This window comes from Gouania willdenowi, unplaced genomic scaffold (assembly GCF_900634775.1).
Source record: "Gouania willdenowi unplaced genomic scaffold, fGouWil2.1 scaffold_309_arrow_ctg1, whole genome shotgun sequence".
Classification (NCBI taxonomy): Eukaryota; Metazoa; Chordata; class Actinopteri; order Blenniiformes; family Gobiesocidae; genus Gouania; species Gouania willdenowi.
This window is the reverse complement of record NW_021145070.1, coordinates 673381-694198: the sequence shown is the minus strand read 5'-3', so window position 1 is coordinate 694198 and position 20818 is coordinate 673381. Positions and strand designations below refer to the sequence as shown.

The 20818-nt window shown below is 38.0% G+C and overlaps 1 protein-coding gene across 1 annotated transcript in view; it reads left to right on the top strand.

Annotated features, from left to right (window-relative positions):
* The window catches only part of LOC114459381 (NACHT, LRR and PYD domains-containing protein 3-like), a 29159-nt gene extending 8884 nt beyond the window's left edge, over positions 1-20275 (top strand). The window contains exons 5-13 of the mRNA XM_028441653.1: positions 70-144; positions 287-397; positions 8213-8628; positions 8828-10637; positions 10715-10888; positions 12472-12645; positions 12733-12885; positions 19492-19538; positions 19661-20275. Of these exons, the coding sequence (XP_028297454.1) occupies positions 70-144; positions 287-397; positions 8213-8628; positions 8828-10637; positions 10715-10888; positions 12472-12645; positions 12733-12885; positions 19492-19538; positions 19661-20187 (3487 nt within the window). The 3' untranslated portion in view covers positions 20188-20275. The remainder of the gene's footprint in view (positions 1-69; positions 145-286; positions 398-8212; positions 8629-8827; positions 10638-10714; positions 10889-12471; positions 12646-12732; positions 12886-19491; positions 19539-19660) is intronic.
* Positions 20276-20818: the final 543 nt, after the last annotated feature.

Sequence of the window (20818 nt, the reverse complement as noted above, 5' to 3'; positions counted from 1 at the left end):
TTCCGCCCCAACAACACTCTTTACCATGATACTCAGGTAGCGCTGTCTGTCTAACACTCATATTTTCAGCTCATCATCTCATGACGTGGAGATGGATCAGGACACGGTGAAGGAACAACATGAGGTACAGATTGAAGATCAGAGGTGAGACCACGTCAGAGCTCAGCACTCACACCTCTGTACATCAGTGTTACACTGTGTGTGTGTGTGTGTGTGTGTGTGTGTGTGTGTGTGTGTGTGTGTGTGTGTGTGTGTGTGTGTGTGTGTGTGTGTGTGTGTGTTCAAGGACCAGGAAGCAGCTCACATCTGGACCTGGACCCAGCTGTGAGTCCTTTAGAAGTGACCAGTCCATGGGCACACCCATTAACTTCAAAGATGGTCCATCTACTGACCCACAGTGAGTCCACATAAAGAAGGTTGCTGGTTGTCTTCCTGATGGTCCAGGGGCCTCATTTATTGATCCGTTCATAGAACTGGTTCTAAATACGTTCAGACCAATGAAATGTAGAATGTGCACCAGTACAAAAAGAATCAGTATTTATGAAGCGTGTGGACAGAGGTCGTACACACAGCAGTGTTGATTAATCCCATCTGTTCTAAAGCTAGCACACATTCAGGATCATTTACATTAAGACAAGCCTCCATTTGACCATATATGGTAGCAGCTATCCTATTATTCTTGGGGTCAATTTGACCTCATTCAATGTTTATCACTGAAAAAATAATAGACTTTATTTGAGGATGATAGGAGGTTCAGAATGTGTGAACAGACTTTTTCCAGTGGATTCTGACCAAAGCTATAAATGAAATCAAGGATCAACTAAAAAACAAACATCCTGAACAACGACTCAGTACGTAACCGTATCCCTCTATGACCCATAGAGATGTTGTAATAAATCATCAGAGGTTGATCAATCATTTCTAATCATTGTAACACTCACCAATGGAGGCTCAGACAGCAGCTGGATGTGCACTGGGATGGCTTTCGTGCACGTTGTCTGTCGCTCCAACATTTACAATCACAGCATTAATCAGTCACTATATTTTGGGGGAGGAGCCACAGATCAGCTCCATCTTTAGACGTTCTCCTGCAGAGAGCACAGCTCTCCAAATCCTCCAATAGTTGACGATAAGCCATGTCAGCACATTCTAAGTGTTCTTTCCAGCTTGTCCTGTCAACGCTGTTTATAACCTGTTACACCATTTACTCACACCATGTACTATATTATTATATTAATAACTTTTATTAATTAGAGCAAACAGAACACATTAGGTTTAACATAGATGAACACTCAGACTCTGTGTTTTATCTGTAGTTTCATTGAGGTCACCGTGGCTCAGGTGGTAGTGGGTCGTCTTCTGATCAAGAGGTTGGGGGTTCGATCCCAGTACCTGACTATGTGTCGAAGTGTCCTTGGGCAAGACACTGAACCCTAAGTTGCTCCCAGTGGTCGACTAGTGCCTTGCATGGCAGTCCTGTCCCATTGGTGTGTGAATATGAGAGTGATTGGGTGAATGAGCTGATATGTAAAGCGCTTTGAGACTGCTTCAGTGTGGTGATAAAGCTTTATATAAATCAAGTCCAGTATGAGGCCATTATTGTAACAAAACTATTTGTGTGTGTGTGTAATACAAACGTGTGTAGAATTTGGATTTATAATCACAGTTGTCTGTGTGTAATTCATTCTGCGTGTCTAATCACATCCGTATGCGTGTGTCATCAAACCAGGACATTCTATTCTATCTGTACATGTGACTTTTGGAGAATATCCAACTTTTAACTTGTAACTCCTGCAATACCGCTTGAATCCAGCAGTTGTCGCTGGTACCAAGTGACTGACCCTCCAATTGGAGGCATATATATATATATATATATATATATATATATATATAGTGTAGTGTGTATATATATACCTATGTCATATAACATATAATATACTTATAACATGTCATTTATTAATAAAATGCATTTATAACCAAATTACCTCCAACAATGCAGAAGAAGAGGAAGAGGAAACTACCACTAAAAAAATCAGAAGAAGAAGAGCAGGGGAAATGGACACTCGGTACATGCAGCTATACAACTTTATTTGTCTTAACAAAGAGATCAATAAAGCTGATCAGTTACAAAGTGTCTCTATGGATACTAGATGATGACCATTCCTGTCAAGTATCTTGTTTTGGCCAAGAAACTGCCATATTTTACCCCTCTTTCCCGCCATCTTCCTGTATTAGTATTTTCCCGTAAATTTCCCCTATTTTAATGTAATAAATAAAAGATGCTTTACTAAACTGCGCGCTAACACTAGCCTCGTGAGAACTGCCACCTGAAATGGCCTGGCTTGGTGGAACTTAGAAAAGAGATGAATGAATGAAGACATTCCGGCAAAAAAACAAAGAACTGGTGTAAATATGTTGTGAAATGTGACAGAGTTTATCTTCCTAAAGACCATCAGGATGGGAGACAGTTACACGTTCTGTTAGATTAATAACTGAGATTTTAACGTTTACCACCGCGGAAGTCACCATGAAAAATCAGCCATTCGCAAGCTCCACAAATATACACTGCTTTATAAAGTGTTAAAGAATGTAAAGTCTGTAATAAATGTGTCTAATAAGTCATTAGTGAATACCAGAAAATCACATGAGTGAGTATGAGAAATTATAATAAAATATCTAATGAAAATAAAATGTTAATGTCTGACTTAAAGACAAGCAACATGAAATTAATAATAAAGATGCAATGTGTTGATTTGTATATAAACTGTAACTATATTAAATAAACACATGTGCTTCATATACACATTTATGTTTTTATTTAGACTGTTTTATAATTTAGGAATTAGGGCTGGACGATATATCGAGATTCAAGATGTATCGAGTTTTCTATTTTGGCGATATAGAAAACTATAATATTTTATATATATATATATATATATATATATATATATATATATATATATATATATATATATATATATATATATGTTTATGTATATATTATAGCTTATTATGTATCAAAATACTAGTTTTAGCAGTCACTGCTTATACTTCTCAGAACAACATGTAAAGCTCAGTTAGATGATTAATGAGTGTCACATATTGATCAGGTGTTTGTTAATAAATGTCCCTGTGTAGCATTTTCCATCAGCAAATTTAACCCAGAATTGTTTTTCTGGTCAGACTTTATTTGATAAAATTATCAAGATTTATATCATATTTCACCATTTTGAGAACCTATATTGAGATAGGAGTTTTAGTCCATATTGTCCAGCCCTAGTAGGAATGTTCACAGTATTTCATCGTTAATAAAAGGTCAACCTACCAGATTCTAATCATATAATTGTATTAAGTAAGTGGTCGACAAGTGGGTATTTTAGATTTATTGTACACCTATCTTAAAATATAAGGGATACTGCTTGGTTGAGCGGGTTGGACGGTTCGTAATGGGCGCCAGAAAATTTCCCTTTCAAATTCAAAACTTGACAGATATGGATGATGACAGAGATCTTCATTATAACGGCTGTAGTTGATGACGGCATCACGTTCACTTGATAAATCGTTGCCTCGGCTCCTTACGGCAGTCAGACATTTAATAATAAAAAAAAAAAAAATAATAATAATAATAATAATAATAATAATAATATATTCCATCAAAGACAGAACAGACAAACACATACGACATCAATCCATGTACTGTTTGTTCTTTGGTGAGGGAAGGTTAAACTCACTCATGATTCACATCCATTCACGTCGTGGTTTGTTCCTACGTGTAACACTATTTTAGTAACAGTTGGTGGCAGCGTGGGTAGCATTTGGTTAAGTTTGTCTCAGATAGTGTGAACTGTAGCACCTGGAATACAGTGTGTGATGTCATTAAATAATCCAATGTTCCTAGTTATTTAATCACCAATAATGAGTGACTAGGAATGTGTGTGAACCTGTTACACTGACCAGGAGCATCTGATGGTAAGTGGGTTACGGCTGGTTGATGGGGAGCCTCCGTCGTCAGGGCCGGCCAGCATTGATGCATTGAGGAGAGCGGTGTTTGTCGATGGCTGTACGTAGAACCAGAGTGTCTCTGTACTGCTGCTCTGAGAAGTTTTAGACGGGCTTTGGAGGATTTGGACTCATGAGAATTCAGTCCCAGCAGTGGTGGAGGTGTTTTCCTGGTGGTTGTTTCAGTCGCTCAGTTGGACTGAGTTTGTCCCTATTTTCGTATGAGAGGTCTTCAAAACGATTATGGAGAGTAAGCAGAGGAGAGACAATATAAATAAATAATTTCACAGTATTTTCCACCTTTAATGTGACCTAGAACCTGCACAATGCAATTGAAAAACATACTGAAACATTTCAGGGAGGTGAAGTAAAAATAAAAAAAAAAATGAAAGAATGAGGTTGCAAAAGTCTGCACACATCTTATACAGACCCTTTCCAAAAAAATAGAATATCATGGAAAAGTTGTTTAATTTCCATAATTTTATTCAAAAAGTTAAACTTTCATAGATTATAGAATCAGGGCCCACAGTCTAAACAATTTCAAGTATTTATTTGTTTATTTTTACATAATTTGGGCTTCCAGTTCATAAAACCCACAAAAACAGAATTTGAAAAATTTAGAATATTGTGAAGAAATCGCCATTTACTTCTCAGTTTTTGCAGAAAAAAAGAGGAAAAGAAGGACTGGACTGTTGGCCAGTGGTTCATGGTCCTCTTTTCTGATGAAAGTAAAGTGTGCCTTTCATTCAGTAATCAAGTTCCAAGGGTTTGGAGAAAGACGGGTGAGGAACAGAACCCAAGCTGCTTGAGGTCCAGTGTGAAATATCCACAGTCAGTCATGATTTGGGGTGCTATGTTCTGTTGTTTCCTTACTACAGTTATGTAAAAATAAACAAATAAATACTTGAAATCATTTAAATTGTGGGCCCTGAACCTAATCTATGAAAGTTTACCTTTTTCAATGGAATTATGGAAATTAAACAACTTTTCCATGACATTCAAATTTTTTGGAAAGGGGTCTAACTGGGGACGGGGCTGTGTTCAGATTTAACCAATCACATTCAAACTCATGTTAACATGGAGTCAGCACACACCTGCACCATTTAAAGTGCCTTTGATTAACCCCAAATAAAGTTCAGATGTTCTAGTAGCTTTTCCTCACATTTTTGTAGCTACATCTTCCAGCACAAGCCATGGTCCGCAGAGAGCTTCCAAAGCATCAGTGGGATCTCATTGTTCAAAGATATCAGTCAGGTGAAGGGTACAAAACAATTCCAAATGAATTAAAAATAACATGGAACACAGTGAAGACAGTCATCATCAAGTGGAGAAAACATGGCACAACAGTTGCAGGAATTTCTGGCAAGTACTGGCTGTGTAGTACATGTGACAACAATCTTCGGTCTTCTTCATATGTCTGGGCTATGGGGTAGGGTGGCAAGACAGAAGCCTTATCTTACCAAGAGAAACATCCAAGCCCGGCTTCATTTTGCAAAAACACCTTTGAAGTCTCCCAAATGCATGGGGGAAAATGTGTTATGGTCCGATGAAACCAAGACTGAACACTTTTGGCCATAAGTCCAAAATGTATATTTGGTGCAAAAACAACACTGCTCATCACCAAAAGAACACCATGCTTACAGTGAAGCATGGTGGTGGCAGCATCATGCTTTGGGGCGGTTTTTCTTCAGCTGGAACTGGGGCCTTAGTCAGGGTGGAGGGAATTATGAACAGTTTCAAATACCAAGCAGTGTTGGTACAAAACCTTCAGGCTTCTGTTAGAAAGCTGAAGAGGAACTTTATCTTTCAACACAACAATAACCCTAAGCACACAACCACATCAACAAAAGAATGTGGGGTGATCTGAAGACGGCTGTACACAGGAGATGCCCTCGCTATCTGTCACATTTGGAGCAGTTTAGTAAAGAAGAGTGGGCAAATATTACCTCATCAAGATTTGCCACACTGAGCACATCCTACAGCCAGTTAAGAGATGCCCTGAGCATATACAGTGAAGAGGCAGAGAAGCTTGGCCTTCAAGTGAGCTGGACAAAGACAGAGTTTAGGCATGTCGGTGATGGACCAGATCCACCCCCTCTTCAGCTTGGCAACAATATTGTTAAGTCTGTCAAGAGCCTTGTATATCTTGGCTCCACAATTACAGACAATGGGGATCTAAAACCAGAAATTACTCACAGAAGAGCCCTGGCAGCTTCAGCTCTGCGGTCTCTCTGGAAACCACTCTGGCAGCTTTGCTCCATCTCACACAAAATGAAGCTCCAAATTTACAACTTGGCAGTACTCATCCTCTATGGTTCAGAGATGTGACCCTTGAACAATACTCTGGCTGCAAAAATAGATGGTTTCGATAGCAGGGCTCTCAGAACCATCGAAAACATCAGGTGGCACCAACGAAGTGCTAAGAGCCCAAAAGTGTCAGCCGGGAGCATCTTGCTTGGCTGCGCTACGACGTACCCGCTGGTTTGGCCATGTCCTCCACCTACCTCCTGACCATCCGACGCAAGCCATTCTTCAGTTTGACCCAAGGGCAGCAGGTTGGAGATGGCCACAAGGCAGGCCCCGCACACGATGGGTCAACATCATAGCAGACAACACGAACTTGCCGTGGAAGATGCAGATCTGCTGACACGGTACCGCGAGCTTTGGAAGAAATTGGTTGACCTGGACCGGCCTCACCGCAGGAGCCCGAGTTAATTAGTTTTGTATCTGTATGGTGTTTTCATGTTTATTTATTATTTTTGTGTATATATATATATATATATATATATATATATATATATATATATATATATATATATATATATATATATATATGTGTATGGTGGTGGTGGACAAAGAGCAGAGGAAAGCTGTTGTGGTTGACATAGCAATACCAAGCGACTTCAACATCAGGAAAAAGGAACACAAGAAACTAGAGAAATACCAGGGGCTCAGAGAAGAGTTGGAGAAAACCTGGAGGGTGAAGGCATCAGTGGTGTCCGTGGTCATTGGGGCACTTGGGGCAGTGACCCCCAAACTGGAGGAGTGGCTCCAGCAGATCCCAGGAAATATATCAGACATCTCGGTCCAGAAAAGTGCAGTTCTCGGAACAGCAAAGATACTGCGCAGAACCCTCAAGCTCCCAGGCCTCTGGTAGAGGACCCGAGCTTGGAGGAAAAAAAAAAAAGTTGCCCTATTTAGTGTGGTGTGTTAAAAAGCCAGGGTGAAAAGTGGTCTATTGAGAGTAGTAAGCACCCCCAATCAAAAACCCCCCACCCGGCTGCCCTATCTGGTGGGGTGAGTGGTGAACATGACTCAGCACTTGTGATGGACTATGTTATTTGAAGTGGTGTTGATGTAAATCTCAGCAAACAGTGGAAGGTGAAAGAGAAAAGACTGTAGGAATGGTCTCCAGTGTGTAGGTGAGTCTTAGACAGCGTGTAATCTTCAGATTTATGAAGGATTGAAGACAAATAAAGCCTCAGTCCAACAGACTTGTTCTCCTGTTCAGCAGAAACATGCTGAGATGTTCCACACGTGAGCTGAGCTCCAAAGGCTGCGCCACACTCACTATACTGTGGCTCTGCAGGACATCGCCCACTTGACTCGCACAAACAAAAGGGCCCATATTACTCCCATTCTAAAAGCCCTTCATTGGCTTCCAGTCACTTTTCGTTTCAATTTTAAAATTCTGGTGCTGACCTTCAGAGCCTTAGATGGTCAGGCTCCCTCCTACATTAGAGACTTGTTGTGTCCTTATACCCCCTCCCGGAGGCTGAGGTCCCAGGATCAGAACCTGCTCATGGTCCCCCATACCCGTTACAAGACCAGAGGAGATCGCTCCTTCCAGGCGGTCGCGCCAACGCTCTGGAACGATCTTCCGTTTTCGCTGCGTCTGCTTGATTCCGTTGATGCTTTTAAGAGCCAACTGAAAACCTATCTGTTTCAGAAAGCATTTTAAAATTCCACTGATAAAGGGTTGTTTTATGACCATCATATTTTTGTGACTGCAACTGTAATTTGTATTGTATTGTATGCACTGTATGTATTGTGAAGCACTTTGTGACTCCTGTCTGTAAAAGGTGCTATATAAATAAATATTACTTACTTACTTACTACACTGTTACTGATGTTCACATGATGTTAGCAGAGCTTCCTGTGCTTTCCTCCAGATGCTCCTCAGCATGTCTGAGTGTCTGTGTCTTCTCCACAGCAGCTTGGAGGGTGTGGATGGTTCCTCTGGAGCTGAGCCTGACTCCATCTTTACGGTGTGTACGTCTACAAAGACACTAAACCTGTGTCAGCCTGTGATCAAACCACTGCACGCACGCGCACACACACACACACACACACACACACACACACACACAGATGATTGCAGCAGGCCTTCACTCATCACCTTTAATGTGTTTGTGTTCCAGCTGCTGGAGGACAACATCATCAGCTTTGTTAAGGCTGAACTCAAACACATGCAGAAGATTGTGGATGGAGATGATCCAGAGTGCTCAGAGAGTCAGATGGAGGGTGAAGATGAGGAGCAGAGGAGGAGCAGGGAGGCCTTTCTGAACATCACACTGTATTTCCTGAAGATGATGAAGCAGGAAGAGCTGGCTGAGCGTCTGCAGAGCAGTAAGAGCATGTTAACATCTTCACTGTGAGGAACATCACATGAAGGACACAAAGCTGGCTTTTCTTTTTCAAAGCATGATTCAATCAGTCACATTTAATCTGAGGAACCATCCAGACTGAGAACATCACACACTTTGATCTCCAATGTTCAAACCTGCTCTGACTTCTCCACTCTAACATTAAGTTTGTCTTCATTCAGGAACAAAAGCTGCTCGATACCAACGTGAGCTGAAGTCCAAGCTGAAGAAGAAGTTCCAGTGTGTGTCTGAGGGTGTGGCTAAAGCAGGAAGTCCAACCCTATTGAAGAATATTTTCACAGAGCTCTACATCACAGAGGGAGGGGGAAGAGAGGTCAACCAGGAACATGAGGTCATGCAGATAGAAACAGTATCCTGGAGATCAGACACAGCAGAAAGAGCCATCACACTAGAAGAGCTCTTTAAAATCCCTCCTGGAAGACCTCGACCAATCAGGACAGTGATGACAAAGGGCGTGGCTGGCATTGGGAAAACACTCTTAACACACAAGTTCACTGTGGACTGGGCTGAAGACAAAGCCCAGCAGGAGGTCCACTTCACATTCCCACTAACCTTCAGAGAGCTGAACGTGCTGAGGGGGAGGAGCTTCAGCTTGGTGGGACTTGTTGATCACTTCTTCTCTGTAAGCAAAGAAGCAGGAATCTGCAGCTTCCAGGACTTTCAGGTTTTGTTCATCTTGGATGGTCTGGATGAGTGTCGGCTCCCTCTGGACTTCCTCAGCACTCAGACCCTGACTGATGTCTCAGAGTCCACCTCAGTGGAGGTTCTGCTGATAAACCTCATCAGAGGAGAACTGCTTTCATCAGCCCTCCTCTGGATAACCACACGGCCTGCAGCAGCCAATCAGATCCCTCTTGAGTTTGTGGACATGGTGACCGAGGTCAGAGGGTTCACTGACCTTCAGAAGAAGGAGTACTTCAGGAGGAGGTCCACAGATGAGAAGCGGGTCAGCAGGATCATGTCCCACATCAGGACGTGTCGTAGCCTCCATATCATGTGCCACATCCCGCTCTTCTGCTGGATCACTGCTACGGTTCTGGAGGACATGTTGAAGAGCAAAGAGAAGGGAGAGCTGCCCAGGACTCTGACTCAGATCTACAGCCACTATGTGGTCATTCAGAACAAAGTCAAGACAGTGAAGTTTGATGGAGGAGCTGCCACAGATCCACACTGGAGTCCACAGAGCAGGGAGATGATGGAGTCTCTGGGAAAACTGGCTTTTGAGCAGCTGCAGAAAGGAAACCTGATTTTCTATGAGAGTGACCTGACAGAGTGTGGCATGGACCTCAGAGCAGCCTCAGTGTGCTCAGGAGTGTTCACACAGGTCTTCAGAGAGGAGAGCAGCCTGTACCAGGACAAGGTGTTCACCTTCATCCACTCGAGCCTTCAGGAGTTTCTAGCTGCTCTTCATGTCCATCAGACCTTCATCAGCTCTAAAGTCAACCTGCTGGAACATAAACCACAGAAGAAGAAGAAGAGCTTCAAGGTGTTTACATTTCAAAAACCAACTCTGAACCTTCTCCATCAGAGCGCTGTGGATGAGGCCTTACAGAGTCCAAACGGACACTTGGACTTGTTCCTCCGCTTCCTGCTGGGTCTTTCACTGCCGACCAATCAGAGGCTCCTACAAGGCCTGCTGACACAGACAGGAAATGACTCACAGACCAATCAGAGAACAGTTAAATACATCAAGAAGAAGCTGAGTGAGAGGTTGTCCACAGAGAGAAGTATCAACCTGTTCCACTGTCTGAATGAAGTGAATGATCACTCTCTGCTGGAGGAGATCCAACAGTCCATGAGATCAGGAAGACTCTCCACAGAGAAACTGTCTCCTGCTCAGTGGTCAGCTCTGGTCTTCATCTTACTGTCATCACAAGAACATCAGGATGTCTTTGACCTGAAGAGTTTCTCTCCTTCAGAGGAAGCTTTTCTGAAGCTGCTCCCAGTGATCAAAGCCTCCAAGAAAGCTGAGTATGTGACTATAGAAGAACATGTCTTTAATTATCTCAAAGACAAACATCTGTAAGGTTTCTCTGATTCTTCATCAGGTTGAGTTCCTGTGGTCTCTCATTGAGAAGCTGTGCAGCTCTGTCCTCAGTCCTCAGCTCTCAGTCCTCCAGTGTGAAACATCTGGACCTGAGTAACAATGATCTGCAGGATTCAGGAGTGAAGCTGCTGTGTGAAGGACTGAAGAGTCCTCACTGTAAACTGGAGTCTGTCAGGTCAGTAGATCACATGTTCCATCAACATTGTCCTGTTCCTCGTCTCCTCACTTGTTTCCTGAGTTGTGGATGTTTTTCTGAATCCAGTCTATCAGGTTGTGTCATCACAGAGGTGGGCGGGGCTTCTCTGGTAGCAGCTTTGAGCTCCAACTCCTCCAGTGTGAGAGAGCTGGACCTGAGCTACAACCATCCAGGAGACTCAGCAGTTAAGCTGCTCTCTCAGAGACTGAACACTCTGAGGTGAGACACATCACAGCAGCTCATCACATGTTCACATCAATCCCCATCACTTGTGTGACAGAAAATAATCTAAGTTAAAGTAGAGTGGGTGGTACCAACCTCTTGTCTATTGTTTATAGACACAACATTACCTACGTGCTGTAAATGTAGGGTACCCAACTGGCCTGAATTCCGTACCTCCTTACAATGAACAACAGAAGTGCTTTCCTAAACCAGCGCATACAGTGTCAGGAGGGAGAGAGAGACAGAGACAATCTAACAGTCCTTTATAAAGACTGGCTTCAGAGATGATTGGTCCTACACAGCAGAGGAGAACCAATCAGCAGCTCCTAATCAGGTGGCTTCAATCCCTCGTCAGTCACTGAAAGACAGGGAGAGAAAACAGAAACAAACTGGAAAAACCTGCACCTAACACTCCACATTTAGTCATCAGGACTATTTTAGTTATTGTCTATTTTTAGTCAGCTAAATGACATGAAGATTTTAGTCAGCTAAATTTGTTACAGATTTAGTCTACAGAAACATAAAGCATTAGAGTTTATTTATTTTTTAAATATTCAGTTACTGTTGATCAACCTGATACATGATGGTATTAACAGATTAGATGTGATCAAATACGTTAGACCACATGATCACATGAGTTTTGATTGTATTTCGTCATCTGAGACCAAATTATAGTTTCGTTTTTATTAGTCAGTAAAAACATAAATATATGTTGACAAAGTTTTTGTAAACATGTATTTTTCTAAAATTAGTCGTAGTTTAGTCACTTGAGAAATGTTAATCAACAAAAACTATGATCAAATGTTTAGTCGACTAAATAAACAGTGGAAAGTGCAAACCTCCACCAAGCTCTGAACCTCTTCTTCACAGATATTATCAGTTATCAATGATCATTGATCCTGATCATGGTACCATGATCATTCACACTTTAAAAGATTAGAACCACATTTATATTTCATTAATAAACATCCAGTAGGTCACAATGTATGGACACACTTTAAAAAAAGAAAATAAATCAATGAAATACACAATCTGGATCTGATCTGGATGAAACTCAGTAGGATCATTGATTAACCACCCAATATAACTGAGTCACATTTTATACAGATCCATCAATTACAAACCCAGATATGAATTTATATGATGATGAGGGATAGATATTTTTTATCTTTGAAACTCATCCAGAATCAGTTCATTGATCAGGAGTCACTCCGACAGCTGAAATCTTTCCTCCTTGGTGGAGGTAATAAAGCATATGAAATGTACGGCAGAGGTTTGAATCCTGTCAATAATGTGATGATGATTATTATTATTAATAAGTGAATGTCTTTTTCCCACAGACTGAGTTCCTGTGGTCTCTCAGAGAGAAGCTGTGTAGCTCTGTCCTCAGTCCTCAGCTCTCAGTCCTCCAGTGTGAAACATCTGGACCTGAGTAACAATGATCTGCAGGATTCAGGAGTGAAGCTGCTGTGTGAAGGACTGAAGAGTCCTCACTGTAAACTGGACTCTCTCAGGTCAGTGGATCACATGTTCCATCAACATTGTCCTGTTCCTTGTCTCCTCACTTGTTTCCTGAGTTGTGGATGTTTTTCTGAATCCAGTCTGTCAGGTTGTGTCATCACAGAGGTGGGCGGGGCTTCTCTGGTAGCAGCTTTGAGCTCCAACTCCTCCAGTGTGAGAGAGCTGGACCTGAGCTACAACCATCCAGGAGACTCAGCAGTGAAGCTGCTCTCTCAGAGACTGAACACTCTGAGGTGAGACACATCACAGCAGCTCATCACATGTTCACATCAATCCCCATCACATGTGTGACAGAGAGCTGTATCAGAGGAATGTGATGAAGGTGTGAGAGGTGGGACACTAAAGGAGGAGGACTGGGACAGGTTAGAGGGATGAAGGACAGAGATAAGAAGGTAGTGAGGAGTGAGGAGAGGCTGATTAAGAACTATGAGGAGCTGATGAAGGAATGAGAGAGAAGATCAGAGGAGGTGGAACCAATCAGTGAGGATTGTGTTAATACAAAAATATAACTATATCTTATGAAATTACATTTTAATCTTTTCTCTGACACAAGTTATCAAGTCAAAAAATTAGGGATGAACTGAAATGTGAATTATTTACTGAAAACTAAAATAAATTTCCAGCTCTGAATGTTACTAACCACTAAAATTAAAACTATGCAATTGTATAAATCAAAACTAATGCTTCAAATAATCAATCAATAAAAGGTAGGGTAGGGGATTTTTTCCAGATACACTTTTTAAGTTTTTGGTTGAAATTTTCTTAATGTTCTGACAGAAATGAAGATCTTTTCAGTCAGCTCTGAAAAAGGAACAAAGAAAATCCATCATGTGTAGCAGCTGTAAACCTGTACAAACGTTGACCAATGAAAAAAGATAGTTCGTTTTTTATTAATCAAAACGCATCATTGGTGACAAACTTAAAACAGAGTTTTTAGTCACGTTTTTTAACATACAGTTTATAATGATAAAGTTTAGTGTTTACTTACTGCTGAATGAGACAACGTAGTTTCTACACAATACAAGTGATGAGCTTAGATCCACTTCTGCAGCAGCGGTGCTAATGCATGTGAGTGAGACGGAGCACAGAGGGGAGGGGTGTAAGCTACATTCAAAATCATGCTAGCTTTCTAAAATCACCTACCCTGCCTTTAAAATATGAAAATATTTATTTAGCGCTGACATTCCAATAATGCATAATATAAAATAAAATAATAAAATGTTTAACTTGACCCACTCATACAATTATTAAAACAGAAATATGTATGTTTTTAAATCTATTTCAAACTGTAGACTTACATTATAAATATAAATTTTTTAACAATTGTTAGAGTTTTTGAGCTAACTCTCGTGTTCAGTACCTGAGATTTCATACAGAGAGACATAGTCAGAGGTTTTGCTGAATCAATCAATCAATTTATTAGAGATGAACAGAAAATGAATCAACAAGTCATAACAAGTCAATAGAAGAACAGACACTCATCTAAAACACAGCTGTGGTCCTCAGGATCTGCTCACTCCCTGGACCCCAAACATAGATTTATCAGTGTTTTTATATATTTAGAAATTCAAATGATCAGCTCCTTGTAATTAGTTAAAGATGTCATTTACTGGTGATTTAAAGCAATACAAATTATGTTTAAGATTTATTGATTTATTCATTATTATCGATCATTTAAGGGTCTATGTTGTTTATTTGATTTATTTAGATGTATAGAACATTAGTTGTTTAACATGTTTTAAGTTTAATTTTAAAATATAATTATTCTTATTTGTAAATTATTTACACTTTGTATATTTTGGGTCAAACTGACATTTTAGTGTTAATCTGATTGTCTTGTTTACATCTGATTTGTCTCTTTGTTTACGTACATGGTTGTGTTGTTATTAGATTTAGATTAAGTTGAAATCAGATATTCTGAAACTGTTTGTCCTTGTTCTGAAAATGACAGCTAACAAGTTAATCTGAATATATTTTATGAATTGATTTATTGAGTATAAAGATATATAATTATAGTATTACACACAAAAAGAAACCATGAATAATAATCCATTCTAACATTTCCTCTATTCACACTGTTTAACAGTGTGACTATATAAAATTATGAATGAGACAAAATATTTAATTCAGACTATGTTTTAATATGTTATATTAACGTTATTTGGAAATTATAATATCAGGTTATTAAAGTAAGCTTGTTAATTTATTTAAATGTTATTTTTCCTTTAATTTTATTTCAAGTTATATTCCTATTGTATTTACCATTGTTAGAGTGGGCCAAAAACTTTTATTTGGATTTACTGTTAGACTATGTTTTAATATAAGAAAAGAGTTATAAGTAGAACAGAACAGAATACAAACATGATTTGTGTTGAAATTGAATATACACAGTAAACTTGAAATTATCCACTTATATTTATCTGTACAAACGATAACTGAATACATGCTCATCAAAATCAATCTTATAAAACATCACATGATTACAAAAGGTGATGTAAGAATTATTCAATACATATTTTATAATTTCTTTATTACATACAACCACATAGTGTGGTGAGTCTATGATTGCTATGTAGTGTGTGTGTATTTTATTTTAATATCACTTCTCTTTCCATGTGAATGTGAAAACCCACAGCAGGAACCTTAACTGATTGATTGATTGATTCTTATTTCTTAGTGAGGAAAAATACATTCACGGTCCTGCCTGCCCACAGCGACCAATCAGGAAATGACTTTCAGAAATTACTATGAATCTTTATAGAATTTATTTAGAAGCTTTTGAAGCACAAACAACAAAAACATGTGATCACCCTCTAATATAAACTGTGCAGAAATAATCTATCAATATAATATAGAAACTTTTGTTAAATAGAAATCAATTGAAGCACAGTGATATCGCTTACTCATTTAAATTACAATTATATGAATCCATATTAGTTAATTAGTGTTATTCTATCAGCTGTTCTATTTCCTAACTGAGCAGGTGGTTTGTTTCAGATTATTTTAATTTATATTTAAAGTCTTTTATCATTGCCCTCTCTTGTAACTTATTATATTTATTATAAATAAATAAATCATAATTAAAAATAGACTAAATCAAATGCTTATCCAATGGTTTCTGTTCTCAGCTGGTGATGTCTGTATCCTGTGAACAAAAAACTACAACATTTATATACATTTCAAAGGTTGATTATGATTTTTTATATATTTCAAGTTTTAATTTCTATCTAATTTTATCCATGTCTAAATATTTTTTTATCTATCTGAGCATATAAATACACATAAGGGTTTTAGTTGGGAGATTTTTAGAACATAAAGAGAGGAAAATGACAATATTTTACACAGTTGTAACATAATATTCAAACTGACAGAGACTAATAAAGAAGTAAGTGAATAAAAAAGTAAGAAAATAACCCAAAGAACTGTAAAGTAAATCAAATCATTAGAATAAAACAGTAATTAGAACAAAACAGAAATGTAACCAGGTGTTATGTTAATTTATGCCTCTACTAATATTTATATAGATTACAAGGGAACAGATTTATGATTGTATTTGTCTTTATTATCTCTCTAAAGAGTCCTAGTTAAATCTATAGACCACGTACCATGTACAGTTCAGCCCCCCCACCTTTGATTAGACGTTTTAGGTGATGAGGTTGTTTTTATAACCTCAGGTGATCAGCCACTGTTCTGCATTCTGGGCCAGGGTCTATACAGTATATATGATTCCTCAATATATGAAATCATGTTATCCATGTCTGTTATTAAGATCATTTGTTTATTTACCTTTTAACTAAAAAAATATGACTTTTATTCAAGCTACAACTGTAAAGTGTTGGGGAGTGTTACAAAAAAATGAAGTCAATCAACTCTATTCATCAAGTGAAAGAAAACAGTATGAAATCTATAAATATGATATCCAAAAGTTATTCTAATTGTCATTTCAAAAATATCAACGTATGACCAACAAGGAAAAGTTTTTAGTAATTCCTTAAAAAAAAAGATCCTAACCCATCTTAAATTATAAATATTTAAAGAATTAAACAAAAACTGGTATGTGTGTAAGTCTGTATGTATATGTGTACGTATGTGTGTATGTATATATGTGTGCAAACAGCTATCCTTCTATCACATGATCACTCACTCAAAGACACGCCCTGGTACATTTTTCACTCACAACACGTTTCTCTCAGTTATACATAAAGTGTCATCATCCATCAATCAATCACTCTATGACACGCCCACTGGCACACTCACACTCACAACACGTTTCTCCCATACATACAGCATGACATCATCCTTATTCATTCACCCACACATACATATATCTCTCTCTCTCTCTCTGTGTGTGTGTGTGTGTGTGTGTGTGTTGTTTCCATAATATCTTATTTAATCAATGTTTATATGTTGTAATTATGCTGTTGTGTAAGTGTTTATTTTTTAGGTCAAACAATGTTATTTTTCTATTCTTTCTGTATCAGTTGTGAACAAGTTGTGTTGTGTGTTATCTAATGTTCTTTCTACCAGTTCACTGCAGTTCACACAAGATATAGTTTCATAATCATTCATTTCATTCATGTCAAAAAGAGGAGAAATTCATTTCTGGTTTATCTATTAAAGCTGTTTTAATTTAATATATGTTGATTTGGACATTTCTGATTTAAGATCAGAAAAACATTTGTTTGATGTGTGTTTTGTTTCTATGTTTATTATTATTAAATAATGTAATAATGTGAAAGTTGTGACTTTTTAGGACATTAGTGATTTTAAATGAAATATTCAAAATCAAACTAAAACATAAATATTGTTGTGGTTCCTATTTTTTTCTTAGTCTTTATATATTTTAGGTTTAAAAATAAAATAATTACTGGTTTATGGAGGAGATGTTTTGATGTGAAACATTTCAAATCTAACTTTGAAACAAAGGCTGAACTTTTATTAAAAAAAAGTTTCTCAACCAAAATGTATTTTAGTTTATTTTCCTAATTTGATATTACAATTTAAGTTTTTTAGTTTGTTCAATAATTAGTATTTTATCTTATTTCATTAATGTTTTTGTTTTTTAATTAAACATGAGACAAATGACAGAATTATTAGTGTTATCTATAAAACCTTTTGGGATTGAACATATAGTTTTGATTTAATGATTTTAAACTGATGTGTTTCATGTTAACATACACCAACATATTTTAGCAGCATCAGCATTATTGTTTTCTGTGACGTGTCCTTCAGTCTTTACTTGTTTTATCAGGAGGTAATGATTAGAACACTTTAGTTTAGTCTTTTCCCAGCAGCAGAGTTTTTTCAGAGTGTTTCCTTTTGAGGGAGAGTTCATTCTGTATTTGTCCATAGTATCCATAGCAACGGTCATCTAACAATCACTAACAGCCACTGGTAGATGGCATGTCCAGATCAGTCAGATCAGATTATTTATCATTATTCTTATTTCATATTTCTTCTTCTTCTTCTTCTTCTTCTTCTTCTTCTTCTTCTTCTTCTTCTTCTTCTTCTTCTTCTTCTTCTTCTTCTTCTTCTTCTTCTTCTTCTTCTTCTTATTATTATTATTATTATTATTATTATTATTATTATCATTATTATTATTATTATTATTATTATTATTATTATTATTATTTCGATGTCATGTTTTTGTAGGAAACAGTTTGTTTTTTCTTCTGAGTTTAACATAATCAAAACTATCTGGATGGAGCCATTTTGATTCTATAAGTTTTTATAATGTGTGTTTGGCTATTTTCAAAAAACAAAGTTGTCCTGATTTTTTATTTTATTTAATTATTACCCAAGAGGTTTTTGGTAAATTGTCATTATGACAAAAGTATTTTGTGTTGTCATATTTGGTGCCTTTGGAGATCAACTTATTTATTTATTTATTGACTTATTTAAGTATTTGTTTACTTATTTCTATTTTTAATTCATTCATTTTTATATTTATTTGTGTCTCAGTCTTCATTTATTCATTTAATTCATTTTTAGCCTATTCTAGTTGTAAAAGTTAAAGTAGTAAAATATATTTAAACTAAAGTATTTTATAATTATTATTTCTAGTGTTAATTATTTGTGTAAAGTTGTTCAGCTAATGTTCAAATCTATGTTTCTTTTTATTTTATTTTTTTCATGTGTGTGTTTATGTCTAGATATATATGTATGGGTGTATATGTATTTTATCAATCTATATTTATCAGTTATATATGGGTGTGTAATTATATGTGTTAGTGTATATATATGTACATTTATGTGAATGTTGTGAATGTTGAAGTTTTAGATACAAAGTCATAAATATATTTTATCAAGATTATTGTTATTATTTATTAAAGAGAAGTGTTGAGAGGTTAGTAAATTATACTCCTGTGAATATGTATTGATGTCTTATGTTTAATTTTCCTTTTTATTATGTTTTTGAAATAATCACTATATACAGTCAATCAATAGGTTTGTTTATTCATTTATTTATCATTGTAATGTATTAGAATTCATAAGACAAATGTATTTCTAAAGGGAGAATTATGATTTAGTGTGTGATATTATCCACATTCAAAAACTAAAAAGAATAAAAATATGTACAACTACCAAACTTATTTAAACTGCAAAGGACCAAATAGTGTAAATATAGATATATATAATAGTGTATAGTTAAGATCAGAGGAGGTGGAACCAATCAGTGAGGATGAAGAGAGGAACACTTTGAAGGAGATGAAGAAGGTGAAGCTGTTGAAGACAAACCAGTAGAAACATGGAGAGCTTGATGGAGATGGCATCAGGTTTCTGAGCAGCACTTTGGACTCTTTAGGTGTGTAAATCACTGCCTGTGTTTGCTCCTGCAGGGCGGACCATGGAGGAGAGCAGAGGATCAAAGCTGGTGTGAGGAAGTGTAAGTGTGTGTGTGTGTTCATTCAAAGTGTCCTCATGAAGCTCTGAGTGAATGAACATGTCAGTGATACAGAGACAATGAAGCATCACATGATCAACTGTTGTTTCTTTGTGTCTCATCAGATTTCTGTCACATTCACCTCGACACAAACTCCATCAACAGAAATCTCAGACTGTCTGACAACAACAGGATGGTGACACGTGTGAAGGAGGAGGAGCTTTATCCTGATCATCAGGACAGATTTGATTACTATCAGGTTCTGTGTAGTACTGGTCTGACTGGTCGCTGTTACTGGGAGGTGGAGTGGAATGGAGATGTTTCTATAGCAGTGAGTTACAGAGGAATCAGTAGGAAAGGAATCAGTTATGATTGTGTGTTTGGATTTAATAATCAGTCCTGGAGACTGAGATGTAACAGAGATTTATACTCCTTCAGACACAATAACATAGTCACACGTATCTCCCGTCCCTGTGGTTCCTCTGGTAGAGTAGGAGTGTATGTGGACTGTCCTGATGGACGTCTGTCCTTCTATGAAGTCTCCTCTGACTCTATGACACTCATCCACACCGTCTGTACCTCCTTCACTGACACTCTGTATCCTGGGTTTGGGATTGGGTTTGGTTCCTCAGTGTCTCTGAGTCCTCTGTGAGACAGACAGACAGACAGACACAGATAAACAGACAGACAGAGAGACAGTCACACAGACAGACACACACAGCTACACAGACAGACAGACACACCGACAGACAGACAGGCAGACGGACACACTGACAAATAGACACACACAGCTACACAGACAGACAGACAAACAGACAGGCAGACACTTAGACAGACACACAGAGAGACAGACACATAGACTGACAGACAAACACACACACACACACACACACACAGAAAGACAGACAGACAGACAGACAGACACACAGCTACACAGACAGACAGACACACTGACAGACAAACAGACAGACAGACACTTAGACAGACACAGAGAGACAGACACATAGACTGACAGACAAACACACACACACACACACACACAGAAAGACAGGCAGACAGACAGACACACAGCTACACAGACAGACAGACACACAGACACACTGACAGACAAACAGACAGACAGACACACAGAGAGACAGACACATAGACTGACAGACAGACAAACAGGCAGACAAACACACACACACATAGACAGACAGACAGACAGACAGCTACACAGACAGACAGACACTAAGACAAAGAGACAGACACACAGACAGGCAGACAGACACACTGGCAGACAG